General features: G+C 38.6%; 1 protein-coding gene across 1 annotated transcript in view; it reads left to right on the top strand.

The window, feature by feature from the left end:
* Positions 1 to 927: 927 nt before the first annotated feature.
* The window catches only part of chp1 (calcineurin-like EF-hand protein 1), a 30,081-nt gene continuing 16,183 nt past the window's right edge, over positions 928 to 14,825 (top strand). Inside the window, exons 1-2 of the mRNA XM_028821295.2 lie at positions 928 to 1,285; positions 7,089 to 7,161. Of these exons, the coding sequence (XP_028677128.1) occupies positions 1,219 to 1,285; positions 7,089 to 7,161 (140 nt within the window). The 5' untranslated portion in view covers positions 928 to 1,218. The remainder of the gene's footprint in view (positions 1,286 to 7,088; positions 7,162 to 14,825) is intronic.

Below are 14,825 nucleotides of genomic sequence, written 5' to 3'. Positions count from 1 at the left end.
CCAATCCCAGCCAGCACAGGGCGCAAGGCAGGAACAAATCCCGGGTAGGGTGCCAGCCCACTGCAGAGCAACAGTTGTATATAGTTTAATCACGTTTAATAAAAAGGTTAGTAGTTTTTGCCTGCATTGCGAAAAAGTTGTCTGGCGTGTTTTCTTTCCTCGCAGGGCACTACAGTAGCTCAAGCACAAGGGGTCTTGCGTCCCATCCGTTCGTTACACAATATGCTGCACTGTATCTCGAGCAGCATATGTTACGAGTTCGATTGATACTGTATATTCAGGGGGCTTCTGTTCTTCTCCTTAGCCCACTAATTCCAATTCATAGTCTCGGGGCCCGTGTGTTGATCCCAGGCAGAGGCATCAGCTGTTGGCTCAAGCTAGTCGCGTAATAACTACTTTGGTTAATTTTAGACAGGATCGTAGTCCGCCGATTGGATGTCCCGGAACCTGGTGTAGCACCTGCTCTGTCAGCAACTACTAAGGCGCAAGTGAACTTAATTGTACCCTAAAAAATTGTATTACAGGGACCGAGTAAATAGGCGGCTGGAGCTCATGTGGAGCAGCCTGAAGTGCCGTGTTAGATACTACTAGCTGGTGACTGACACTAAAAATTAAAAACTAATTAAAATTTGAGAATTCCTCTGCCTTACAGTGCAGTACAGTAGTACTAGGGTGTTGTACCGTGTTAGCCATTATGAATGTAGAGAAAAGCCAAGCAAAATGACACCTTTTATTGGCTAACTAGAAAGATTACAATATGCAAGCTTTCGAGGCAACTCAGGCCCCTTCTTCTTGCCTGAAGAAGGGGCCTGAGTTGCCTCGAAAGCTTGCATAGTGCAGTACAGCAGATTTTCGTATTGTAAGCAGCCAAGAAGCCTCACAATGCCCGCCCCCTAATTTGCACGCTTGCGTATCGGGCTCCGCCCACCGGTGTCACAACCCAGGAAGAGTGTCAGTTTATAAAGGGTGACGCATCCCTCGCCAGTGTCACCACTGAATCAATTTAGCAAAATAAACGGGATCGAGCCTGTTGTGTCTTTTAAGAAGATACATCTTATACTACGTTTTAATTTTAACAGCACGTCAAGAAGGTCGAACTTGTATTTAAGGTTTGTGTTTGTATGAAGGCGCCACATTGATTGTGTGTCCTCGGGCTTTCGCTAGCGGACACCCCGAGGGAGGCGGTCAGAACAGACTCAATTGAGAAGCGGACGCATTATGGGCTCCCGAGCTTCGACGCTGCTGAGGGACGAGGAGATCGAGGAGATTAAAAAGGAAACCGGCTGTAAGTAGACCAGCGGCTTGCCGGCCTAGGCGCCGACGACAGGCAGTGTGCAACCCGGGGCTGTCCTCGGTGCTCATTTCACATGTTTTCAGTGGTCGTTCAGACTTTGTTTATTTAACTTCGTAACTTCTGTGGTCGGTGAGGAGATTTTTAAATGCAGACAATAACACATACAGTTAGAAACGGCTGTATACTTTTGGAATACATTGAGGTGAAAAGGGAAGAGTAAGTCACCTTAATTAGCTTGTTTGCTTTGAGCCAGATCAGTAACATGGCGGCGATGTGAGCATATAAACGTTTACTTTTTGATTGTTTTCTTTGATTTTGGTATACCTTATTAATCCCCGATTGGAAACTGTCATTTCCCATGATGTGGGGGGCAGATCGGAGGGTTAGGCGTTAAGCAGCGCCCCTCGAGCAGTGTAGACGTTTGTGTGAACCTTTAGCTTTGTACCGGTTATTAATATTTCTTTGATGCAATTATAAAATTGGTTATTCTGTCTGTGAGCGTCCTGGGCAGTATATACCTGAACACAAGACTGGAACCAGACTAGGACGGGACGCAAATTTTGTTTGTCTATAATCGTCCTTACACAGACAAGACTAATGTAGCTTTGTTGGTATGAAAGGGAAACCTACACCCACTGCAAGGATAAGAACAGGGTTTGGCCTTTGAACCCAGGACCCTGAAGGCAGGAGGCAGCATCCTCACTATCACAGCCTGTTTGTACTGAATGGTGATGTGATGTGAACAACTACTGTAGTTTTGGGGGTGGGCTAGCGATAATAATGCTATTGAGATTAACACAAAAAGAAGTGGAAGAGATTGTATTTGATTTGCCATCCTCTGGGATTAACAAAGTATATCATATCCAAAAAAAAAAAAAAATCAGAGTATATCAAAGTGTCTATTGTTATCTATAATAACAATTAAGTAGGAAGGCTTATATAAATATTTGGGTGTAAGGATAGATCACCTGTTATCCTGGAAAGATCACACCAAATTTGTCAGCAAAAGGACAAAGCAAAGGATTTATTTTCTGTGTCGCCTTAGGTCTTTTGGAATGGGAAGACATTTTTTTTTACACCTGTGATTATGAGTGTTTTATATTATTGCAACACTGCATGTGCAAGTGTTTGTCCATTACCTGTTCCACCAGATAAAGGATCTGTTCCAAGATTATCAGCCATCCCCTAGAGAAACTTTATGAATCAGCCTGTCATAGAAACATATATTGGCTGGCAAACACCGTCTCTGATCCTTCCCAAGTCCCGAACGCTGAGTATATGTTGTTACCATCGAATTGAAGGCATAGGTTTCCATGATTTAGTAGTGTTAGACTGGGGAGCTCCTGTAGGCATCAGTCAATGCTTATAAATATGGAGCCTAACTCCAGTTCAAATGTATATTAAATAATTTGCTTTGTGATGGTGTTGTGTTAAATATGTCTTCTGTTTTAATTTTGAGTTGTGTGGGTGGTGTTGCAGATGGAACTGATGTGATGTAAGAAAAAAATCAGGCTTGTCTGACAAAGTATTAATATCTACAAAAGGCAAAAAAAATTTCGGACTCCTGTTTGATCCATTTAATATTAATTAAGGCCGATGTGTAGTGCGGTCAATATTATCATGTAGTGAAATTCTTACTTTTATATGATAATCAAGCTGCAACATCTGAAATGTAACACATCTAGCAGTTTTGCATGGTGTATTTGGTCTTGCTGGGACAAAGACTGATCACTTGAACTAAAGTTACTAACCAAATATAACCAAGGGCACACAATGTGCCAGTAAATTATTGAGGGAGACAATAATGAGGTTAATCTGTAACTGAGTAACTTTGAAAGAGTCTTTGTCAGATGAAAAAAAAAAAAAAAAAGAGACCATGTTAACATGGCTGGCCGAATATAGTTACAAAATGTGTGTCTCAAGGAAATCTTGCACAAAAGATTTCACAACCTTTGGGAAGCCTGTTGCGTCATTTTTGACCTTTATTATACAGTACTCGGCCATGCGTAGAGCAGATTTGAAATGCTTCGGGAGAACTTATGAGGGATATGACTTTGGTAGGATTTTGCATGAGAATACATCATGTAGTTTAACGTTTTTCCTGTTTGTCTGTTGTGTTCTTGGTGTACTCACTAAATTTTCAGTTTTATAGTGCAACCTTACCTGACTTGGAACACTGCATACAATCAAAATGCTAAATGAATGGATTAGCCATGAATATAAATATTCAAGTCTAAGTGATGAAAATAAAAGTCTTCACTCCTCTAAAGGTAAAACTGTGCAAGACCATAACTGACCCACCGCTGGCCATTTTGCATTATACATTTATGAAACATCTCAATATAATATGAAAGATGGAAATGGCAGCTGGAGGTTTTATTTTGTCTGTGGTGTCGTTTGTTTCGCCTTTCCTTCTATAAGGCAAGTGCTCATTGTTTTAAGATGCAGCAACACTAAGGAAAGCATTAAATGGTTTTGTGTTAAACACTGATTTGCAGTCACATTGTGCAGGATTAGATAGATAGATTTTTATTGTCATTGTCACTTTTACAAAGGAACAACGAAATTGAAGGTGCAATCGACTCAGTGTGAGGAATAAGAGTTAAAAAGACAAGAAGAGAGAAAATAAAAAAAAAAAACGAATAGTAATAAATATACAAATTGCACTTGTTGACTTAAGGTCTATATTGCACATTGGGAGAGTGATATGGAGCAGTTTTATTCTGAGTTCAGGGCCATGATTGCTTTTGGATAAAAGCTGTTTTTAAGGCGGTTTGTCCTAGTTTTCATAGCTCTGTATCTCTTGCCCGATGGCAAAAGCTGGAAGAGGCAATGACCGGGATGTGATGAATCCTGTGAAATGTCTATTGCTTTTTTGCGGCTTCGGGATGTGTAGATTTGTTCCAGAGTGGGGAGGGTACAACCAATTGTTCTCTCCGCTATCCTGACGACCCTGTGGAGCGCTTTCTTTTCTGAGGAAGTGCAGCTGCCGTACCACACACAGTCTGTACGTGAGCACACTCTCGATGGAACAATGATAAAAAGCAAGGAGTAGATTTTTTGGGAGGTGGTTCTTTCTGAGAATTCTCAGAAAATACAGTCTCTGCTGCGCCTTCTTTAGCAGCTCCTTGGGGTTGGCGCTCCAGGTCAGGTCAGGTCATCCTCCAGCTCCATACCCAGAAACCTGAACACCGGGACCCTCTCCACACAGGCCCCGCCAATGATGAGTGGCTGGATGTCAGTTTTGTTTTTCCTAAAGTCAATAACAAGCTCCTTTGGTTTTTTTTGTTGAGGAGCAGGTTATTGACTGTGCACCACTCTGACAGTTGCTCCACCTCGTCCCTGTATGCTAGCTCACCCTCCTTGCCCGAGATGAGTCCTTATAATATAATATAATAGTATATTAAGGTGAAAAAAACATGGATTTTTCTGAACTGTTTTGGATGATGATGAGTTCAGATTTTTGGTCCCCTTTGGTCCAGTTGTTATACCGCCTGTAAGTAGTTTTGAAGTGGAGCAGGGGTGTCAGACTCGGATCTGGGAAGGCCATACTTTTTTTTTTTCATTACAGCTACTTTTTTTTAACTTGAGTACTATAGTAGAAGTAGTAGTTGTATTCTCCTGCATGTAGATTATGGTGAAACATTTACTTCAATGTCTCACCAGCATGTAGCTCACATACACTGTCTGTCACCAGAATAAACGTTGTCAATCCAAATTCATTCTGTATTTTTTAATATCTTTTCATTGTGACCTCTTGTTGTGCTCTCTAGTGTTACACTGCAGTAATCTTTTTTCACAACGAGTTTTGTCCAGTTGGGTTTTGCATGTCACCTAAGCTGAAAACAAGAGCTAAGTCTAGACAGAATGCTGCTTCACACCCACATTTTAAAAGTCGACAATCAATTATTAGGATGCTTTAGAGTCTCAGCAAATCCACATCAGTGCAGGGGGCACAGGCAGACTCTTCACACAAGACATCCAAGTTTTTATATTCGTATGCTGAAGCAGTGGAAACCTAATTGATTTAGCACTGCAATTTTAGCCCTGAAAGACCAGTTTTTCTACTGATGGCAGTTAAAATTAGTCAAAAGAACTTTATGCCAGTGCAGGACATTCATCTCTTTTTCTGACCCTGCTGTATCTATTCTAGCATTCAATAGAACATTTGCACTATTCCATTTTCTAGAACCATCCATCAACTCATTTTTTTGAACCTGCTGTCCATAAGTTGAATGTATTTACATGCGCACACTTAATCTGGTTTAGGTGAATATCTTGGTTAAGGCAGAAACATGTTTTCTTAGAAACCCACAATTTCATGCACAAGTGATCTTCTGGAGTCTTCATATGTCAAAACACTCCAACGTAATTAAACTGCACGGAAGTAAAACCTCATCATCAGCCACTGTGAATTAAAAATAATCATGATGCCTGTGATGATGTTATTGCTGCATAGGATGGGAATACCGGTATGTGTGCTTCTTGCCTTACACGTAGTGCTTGTAGAATAATTATAACGCAAGTGTTTTTACTTAAACAAGATAAATATTAAGTTAGGTTACTGGTTAATTGGAAAAAATAATTGGACTATATAATGCATGCTACTTTTTAAATGTTACCCTGCTGCTGTTAAGCTGAGGTTAGCACTGTACGTTCAGCTTATCAACATAATTTTGAGATGGATTGTACATATGTTTTGTGGAAGCTTCTACTCATGGCTACTGAAAGTGTCCATGAAGCAAATCCCTGTACATACACAGGCTGACAGAGTGCAACAGACATGTGCAGATTACAAAATGCTCAACAGTAATCTGGTTAAGGGTTTACATGGCCACATAATCGGGGTTTTCACAGAGAAATCTGCCTCAGGTAATCGGGTTTCTCAGAGGCCAATAACCTGATTTCCCTCTTCAGAATGGGTTAACTTGGCATTTTAGAAATCGGGTTGTGTGAATATTCGAGTTATTGAAGCACATATTTACAGCTGGGCCCAGGCATCAAATCAGCAGTTAGATATTATGCCTGTACATTCAGGGGCTTTAGCTGTTTAATTAGTTGGTGACTCGAGTCTGTGGTGTATGGGTAGTGATTGTAAGTTGGTGTTTTATTGGTGTATATGATATACTTGCAAGAAAACCCAACAAGCCAATTCTTTTTCTGGTTTGTGTTGTACATTTATTTAACAACCAAGCTTTGTGTTTCTACCTTTGGGGCTCAGGCAGGTTTCTTAAGTAACCCTTGGACTGAATTGCCCATTTGTGAAAATGTGTTTGATTGAGTGAGCATTTCCTATTACTGCTTCTCGCTTTTGATCAGATTAGTGAAGCAAAACATTCATGTTTACTCTTAAAATACACCAAGAGTAGCGAGTGGATGCTTTTGTGAATTAAGACCATTTGCAAAGAAGAACCCATGCCGGTTTTAATTCACATGTCATCTTATTTGTACTTTTTGATGCATGATGCTATTTTTTTTCAGGTGAAACATAACCAGAGCTGCTCTCGTCTCTGCTTCTTGTTCTGTTGTAGACAGGAAGTTAGGATGAGGAGGAAGCAGTTTTTTTGGGTGTCAATTATGCACTGACATTACAGGTTGGATGATTGCATGAATTTTGTGTAAATGTGTGCAAATTCATAAATATCTGTTTTACATTTCTTTTTATTTAATACTACAATAATAGAGCTTTTTCCATATTGTGTATTGGAACATAATTTTTTAAGTGTAGTCAGCCTGGTGATTAGATTCCTTTTCTTATAGGATTGTTGCATTACATTTTTATTTCTTTTTTCAGTTTCTCACAGCCAAATTACACGGCTCTACAGCAGGTTCACCAGTTTGGACAAAGGCGAAAATGGCACTCTAAGGTAGGTGAGATTTCATATTCCTATTTTTAAGAAGCTTTTAAAAGTGTGTTTGCTTTATACAAAGGTTTATTCAAAGGTGCAGTGAAATAAGGAATTTTGTGTTTTAATTGTCATTTTTATTTTCATTAAGCATTTTGGCAAAATGTTTGGTGAAATGAGAAAAGTGTGAAGCACAATACACCAAAACTGTTTCCGGTGAATGAAAAAAATGTGTAGTGGTAGGGTTTCTGCGTAGAAACATCTAGATCCTCGCCTTGTCTCCATTTTAAGTGTAACACCAGAGTTTTCTTTCTCTTTCTATTTGCATGTAAGTTTATTTTAGGGAGTCTTTTAATTTTTAACTTTGTAGTAATTGCTTATCAAGTAGTCATATGCACATGTTTGCCCAGCCAGAAAACTGGCATTTGCTCCTGCCTTGCTTGGACTGCCAAGGTAGGCATCCTGCTTCCCATGGCTCAGAAGTGGATAAACTGGTTTATTTATTTCTGTCCTCATTCGTATATTTCCGGCCACTTTTCCAGGTATTGGTGCAGGCTGCTTGTTTTTAAATGTTACAATGGCACAATAAACTACTTTAAGTATGCCGTTTGGGGTTTTGAGGTAGTTGGATGAAAGTACAACTGTAGGAGGTCTGAGAAACAACAAAATGCAGGAAACCTTACGAATCGGGTTACCATTAAGAATGTCCTCTTTACGTTTGTGTTGTACTGTATTCGCTTTGCAAGTCACTTTCATTCTTTCAGTAATCCTATAATTGAGTGTGATTATGCCCACTTTGAATGAATGTCTTTTGTGTTACATTTTGCTTGCTCATACCATATTTGTTTTTCCTATCTCTCTTGGCACACCTTACATTCTTAGCAGGTGGGCATACACTGAGTGCTTCCGTCAATTCAAAATACACAATGCACGATTATCAATCCATCTAAAAGCTATAGTTTAAAATGTTAATAATTTTAATGACTTTAGAGGTTATTAGTAGTTTATAGGTTTATTAGTAGTCTAAATTTTAAATATCTATAGTAGTCTGGTATGTCTACAAATCTATATCACGTAGTTGAATTTATTTGTCCACTTCCAGCATACTTTCAATGGAGTCTGAAATTTCCCCCCTTTGTGTTCATTTTAAGGGGGTAATCTTCCCCCGCCTCTTTCAATTTCAAGCCCTGGAATTTATTTATTAATTGTTCACAAAGTGGCAGTTGGGATACTTTCATAGGCAATGTGAAAACGCAGGTACGGACAAAGATAGTTTTCATTTTTAAATGAAACCATAGAAGTCTGAAAATGGCCTTTGACTTTGTCTCTTTTATAAACAATGGAAGACCCCCATAGATTTATTTTGTCTCAGGATGCTGCTAACTGGAGGTTTTGTCATTCATCATTTTGGCCACTGTTCAACGATAATGTTATAGGACAGTCCCGGTTAGGTTCCATTTATGTTGATGAGTTTGAAACTGCTTTGTTTAAACAAACCTTTGTCTTCAGTTGGTAACTTGTAAAGTTTGTAATTTATTTTTCATGAGAAACTGTTACAGCACTCTGAGCCTGCACTCGGTGATGAATGTCATACAAAAATAAAGGGAATCGTTTCTATTTGTCACCTTATACTGCTAAGCACACATTATCCACATTCCCCATCATGGCAGTAGATGTAATAATAGTGTCAGCCAAATTAATCTTTTTTTCTTTTTTTTTTTAAATGTGCCAGTAGCTCCATGTTCAAATTCTGAGTATTAAAACCAAGATATGCCCTCCCCGTTTCTTATGAAATTAGCTGTTCTAAGTTTATCTCCAGGTGGTTAGTGTGCTGGTACTGCTTTCACTTTTTTTTTTTTTTTTGCATCAGAAGGTTAAAGTACATTTACACTACTCTTCATCAATCTCCCACACACAGATTTTCCAGGAAGAACAAACACTTGATTTATTAATTAAATTCATACAAACCACCTAAGCAAACTGTCTAATTAAAAATTGCTGGTATTCTTTTTAGATTAGACATGTCCTTGCTCCAAATCTAGTACGAGTCAGCAAAATAAGGTTGTAGTAGTTCCAGACCTACTTCTGTAGCTTTACTCTCCAGGTAACTTATTTATTTTTTAGCTTTTTCTGACTATAAGTTGCTTGGTATTTACTCTTTTTGCTGTTTTTGGAAGGTTTTGTTTTTGAAAGTTTTCAGTGTCTTTAGCTCAACATTACTTCATTTGTAAAGTCCCTATGTGTCATTTTGTCATTACTCTGGTTTTAAGTCTGGTGATGATTTCACACATATGAGATGTTGAAAAAGATTTGTTTTTAGGGGTGGTTACAACTTGGCATTTTGCTGCATGTTTGTTGTGATGTGTACACGGTACAATGAAATTCTTACTTTTATGTCTCCTCAAATCATAATACAAAGATTTACACAGGTAAAGTATACAGTATATAGCATGGAACAAATTAGTTATACAAATTAATATACCAAATATATTTGCAATTGCTTATTTGCTGTCACTGTCATGCTCCACTGACAGACTGAGATTGTTCCTCCCCCACACTATGCGACTCAATTCCACCCGGGGAGGTAAACGTTAACATTATACAAAGTTATTGACTGTTATAAATGCATCGCACTCTCCACCTTGCACTTTTTAACTTGCACTGTTTTTTTTTTATCACTCTTTAATTTAATATTGTTTTATCAGTATGCTGCTGCTGCTGCTGGAGTATGTGAATTTCCCCTTGGGGATTAATAAAGTGTTTGATCTATCGATAGAGCTATCGTCTTTGCAAAGCCCAGTTTTCACTTCAAAGGGATTTCATTGTGAAACTTCTGACCAATTGCTAGGAGTCTTTATTTATTTTTTTTTTTTTGTTTGTTTGTTCTTAGAATTGTTTTGAGGAAAGGTATTTGAGAACAAAGATTGGTAGACAAATATAAATAAGATGCATTGTTCTAGGTTTGCAAGTCTGCAAACAGAGCTGACTGATAACATTTTGTTCTCTCACACTTTTTGTTTTGCATAGATTTTCAGTCAGTAAATACTTGTGTCCTTCTCCCATATCTCATCAGTACCCTTTGTAATTTGATCTACCCATGCTGTGCTACATGAACACACAATATATACAGAGATGTTTTGTATAGCCATCTTTATGTAATTTTAAAACGACTACTGGGTGGCGCATGGTTCTAGGTAATTTTAAAAAAAAAAAAAAAAACTCCATATGAAAAGACCTTTTGAAATTTTTGCGAGCCATATTTCCACCAAGACCATCATCCCAACTTAAATAAAATCATGTTTTGATTCAGTCAAAGCCATGTCATGCCATTTCAGGATAGTTTTCCCTGACCTGAGAAATGGACAATATATGAACAAAAAATTCGAAGCAGCCTTGGTGTCCAGTGCTTCCCTGTTGCAAGTCCCTAAGCCCTATTGGCGGCTGCTGCTGCTGTGGTAACCTGGTTTTTCCCATTTATGTTTAGTTCAGCAAACCTAATGGTGTAATTTAGCTAAGGTGATTAAGAGGTACGGGAGCATTACCAGTGCTAATGTATCATTAAAGCTAGCATACGTGCCATTTAATCTGCACATGACCTTCCTCACTCTCTGTTGGACAGAACAGTTGCCATGTTCACTAACTTGTTTTTGTTCATTGTAAAGAAATTACCGGATTCTTATGGCTGGTAACTATAAAGTCTTTTGGAACTTTTGGGGTTTGTCTGTTTTTAGGACATAAGCTGTGTGTGCGAGTTTGGCAGTTTTTTGTTTTATAAATGCTGTTAATTTTACAGAGAATCTTGCGTTCAGAGTGACAGTGGATTAGCATCCTTACACTATCTGGAGAATCCAGCCTGGTGTGTGTCTCTGCGGGTTTGACACATTCATCCTGTGTCTGCATGGACTTTCTCAGGGTTCCCCACTTTCTTCTCATTTCTACATGTTGTGTTTAAGGGTGACTCTAGAACAGGGGTCCACAATCATGGTCCTGGAGGGCTGCTGTGGCTGCAGGTTTTTGCTCCGACCCAACTGCTTAATAAAAAGCACTTATTGCTCAAGTAACCCTTCTGCTTCGCTTTAGTTGTCTCGCTTGTTAAGATTTTGAACTCTTGTTGCTTATTTTAGTCTTAAACAGCTGTATTCTTGGTTTTTAAATGCTCCTAATTAGCAATAATATGCAAATGACAAGAGACCAGCATTTCTCCATTTCGCTTGTTACCATTTATACCAGTGTGTATTTCTCATGCACTATTGGGTTTAATTAAATACTTGGAAGGAAAGTGAAGAGAAAAAAGTGAAGGACTGAGAATTATTCATCCACTTTAACCTTCAAATCATTTGGATGATATTCTTGGAAAGGGGATGAAAATCTAGGATATGAGAATGACCTGACACAGCAGAGTTAAAGCGCGAACAAGCGATAGAAATTAAATTAATGACAAGAATTGCTTTCTAATTAAGAAACCGGTTAGAACAAAAATCTACAACCACTGCGGCCCTCTAGGACTGTGATTGAGGACCCCTGCTCTAGAGGGACTCTGGAGTGTGTGTGGGTGACTCAGCCAGCTCAGCTAGCAGCCACCTACTAGAAGAATTGAGTTCAGAGAATTTGATAGAGAAACCCTTTTTTGCCCAACAGTTTTTGCTTCCATGAAAAATTTAAAAACTATTTTTCTTTTTAAAGATACATTTGTAAATGGTGAACCGGCAGATGACAACTGAAAAAATATTTGATCATTTGCTTTTTTCAAACTTTTTCTGATTATTGCTGCCAAGATGCATTCTGGCAGCATAACAGGCAAGAGCGATGCTTTCGCAACTTCTGAGAGCAGTGTTTTAATTCTTTTTTGAACAGATTGTGTTTTCTAACCATATGAATAAAACAACAATTACTGTATGGTCCTTGTTATGATGCTGTTTTATGCATAGTGTTCATCTCTCTGTCCTGTGTTTAAATAAAATATACAGTATAGTAATTGTATTTCTTATTTAATAGTTAAGCTATTTGGTCCCGGGGTGTAATGCTTAACATGCCAGTTATTGCTGCTTTTAATTCTATTTGACATAATTACATGGTTTTTGCATTTAAATGAGTAGTTTTGAGAGTGGTTTATGGCCTTAAAGTAATTGTATAGCTCAAGGAGAGCTAACCTTTAATTGGCCCCTTTAAAGTTGTGCCACCGCTATCTTGAAATATCAAATACATCAACCACGTATGCATGTCGGGTAAATAACTGTAAAGCATGGTAGCCAGGAAAAAAGTGTCCTTATTTCAGCTTGGAATGTAAGAACAGTGTTTAAAGTCTAACGTCCTTATTGGAAGAGTCTTTGTTAAGCTAATGTAAGATGGCAAATGCATTTGAATCAAAATACATTTGCTGATGATGAAAAGTAACTTTCACCCTATAGCCCCACTTATGTTTGGTTTTAGATTAGATCAGTTTTATTAATCCTATGAGGAAATTGAAATGCATAAAGCAGTAGAAACAAAAAACAAGGATACAGACTCACAGGACAAATAATACAGCCCATCCATCCATCAATCAAGTAAATAAATACATGGGATGGGAACACTGAATTGCCTGATAGCAGTGAGCAAAAAGACCCCCAGAGGCCCTTTTTAATACACCATGGTTGAACATCCAGTGTCTAAAAGTGCTAAATGAGAGTGCCCCCCAACCCACCCAGCAGGAGATGAAAGGGTTTTTTTTTTTCAAGACTTTTGCATTTTTTAGCATCCTTGGTTTGTTTTTCATAATGCTTGTGTAAACAAAACTTAGAAGACCTGCCTTTAAGTTTTGTTTAAACAGACCACTCAAAAACAACATTCTAGAAATCCACCAGTATGAACTTTCCAATGTCATATCTGCTGATTCCGATACTGGTATCAACTAGGGCTTCAATGAGTAATCGACGACGTCGACTACAAAAAAAAATGTCGACATGGATTTTTTATTGTCGATGCGTCATAAACCGAACCTTCAATAGAGGCTCCAGTCACAAAGAACTATTGTTTTTTAACTGCAATGCACTACATGAACGTCTGGGGGCAGTATCGTTTGTTATTGTTTGTCAAGACTGCACACAGTCCTACCAACGAAGAAAGAATGTCTGAGGAGAAGAATGTAGAGGAAAATAAACGTGGTTGCAATGGCGAGTCAGATAGAGGAGGAGGAAGGAGATGGGGGGTGGGGGGGGAATTGAGACAGAAACTTTCTAAAGTGTGGGAGCAGTTCACCGACAAAGGAAAAAAAAAGTTTAATGCAGATTATGTACAGCGGAGCTTTCTTTTCACGGCAGCACTACCGCGATGCATGAGCATCTGAAACGCAAGCATCCTGGAGCTGTGATGCCGCCGTCTCTTGAGAATTTATGTTGGCGCTGTTATTTATTTAGGGTCAGATCAGGAGGGGAGGGAGAGTGTGAACGAGACTGAGAAAATAAAAGTGAAAAAAGCTAACTTTTACAAGTAACAAATTTACACCCGATCTATTCATTTTCAAATAATATTGTATTAGTGCAATGATGTTTTCTGATTGGTACTATTCAGGTCATACAATGATTTCTTCAAAATGTCACCTATATTTGTCTTTCTTTTTTTTCGCCGGTGCTGCGTGCTGACACCAGAAGGTGTGAGCTTATTCAGTGCTAGCAGGAGCACACAGGTGGCCGGTTGCTTGTGTTAGAACACGCTTGGCCTGGTGGCGATCAAAGCACATGTACTGTGCAAGGCATATACAGGGTCCACTGAGAAGAGTGTTCATAGCTCACCTTGCAGAGGAACATTCTTTCTTTCCTCTGCATGTCCTGGAGTCCTGTGCAGACTGGGCAAAGTCGAATGGGGAAAAAAAAAAAGTGGTCATTGATTACAACTGCAAGAAGGTACACGAATGAATATGAATAATATTGCATCTGTACCACACTGTTTTCCGAAATGTACTATATGGTCATTAAATGAATAATTCCAAATATCATATATACCTAATGTGTTTTTTTTTTTTGTCAGTGTGGCTTTGACATCACAGGCCATAAGGCGCATACTAATTCAGCATAAGCATGAACACTCAATAAAATTGAATTAAAAAAATCAAAGGACAATGAGATACGAAGAAGGCAGATTAACCAGCGTTTGTGTGTCAGCTTTTATCCATCCAGATCAGAGAATTTCTAGTTTCACTGTCCCAAAACCCCACTCACATCTACAGTTATTTCCAGTTTCAGATAAAAAGTAACGGCGTCAGATCGCTGGGGGTGGTGAGAAGCGGTAGTATGTATCGTGATTGTAACCGAGAGAATTAAAGGGGGGGGGGGGGAGGAGGAGGAGGAGGACTTATATATTATATATTTACAGTGGCTGTTACAGACACAAATCAAATATATGTGTTTATTGTATAATGTTAACAATAAAAGCAACTCTCTACTCAAAACGGTAAATACACGAGGCAGTCAGGATCGAACCGGGGGGACTCTTGATTACAAGTCAACAATTCCTACCGCTGTGCCACGGAAGCTATTGTATCATCCTTGAACCTTTTGTGAAAGTGTTTATTTGATCTTTGCACTTCAGGCTTTACACATTATATAGTTTGTCTACATTTTGTCATTTATTACTAAAATATGAAAAAGGTTTCTGTTTTAACAATGTATTTTTTGGTTAAGTTAAATGCACTTTTTTTGTTTAAAGAC

Source organism: Erpetoichthys calabaricus, chromosome 16 (assembly GCF_900747795.2).
Source record: "Erpetoichthys calabaricus chromosome 16, fErpCal1.3, whole genome shotgun sequence".
NCBI lineage: Eukaryota > Metazoa > Chordata > Cladistia > Polypteriformes > Polypteridae > Erpetoichthys > Erpetoichthys calabaricus.
This window is presented reverse-complemented; position numbering and strand designations above follow the sequence as displayed.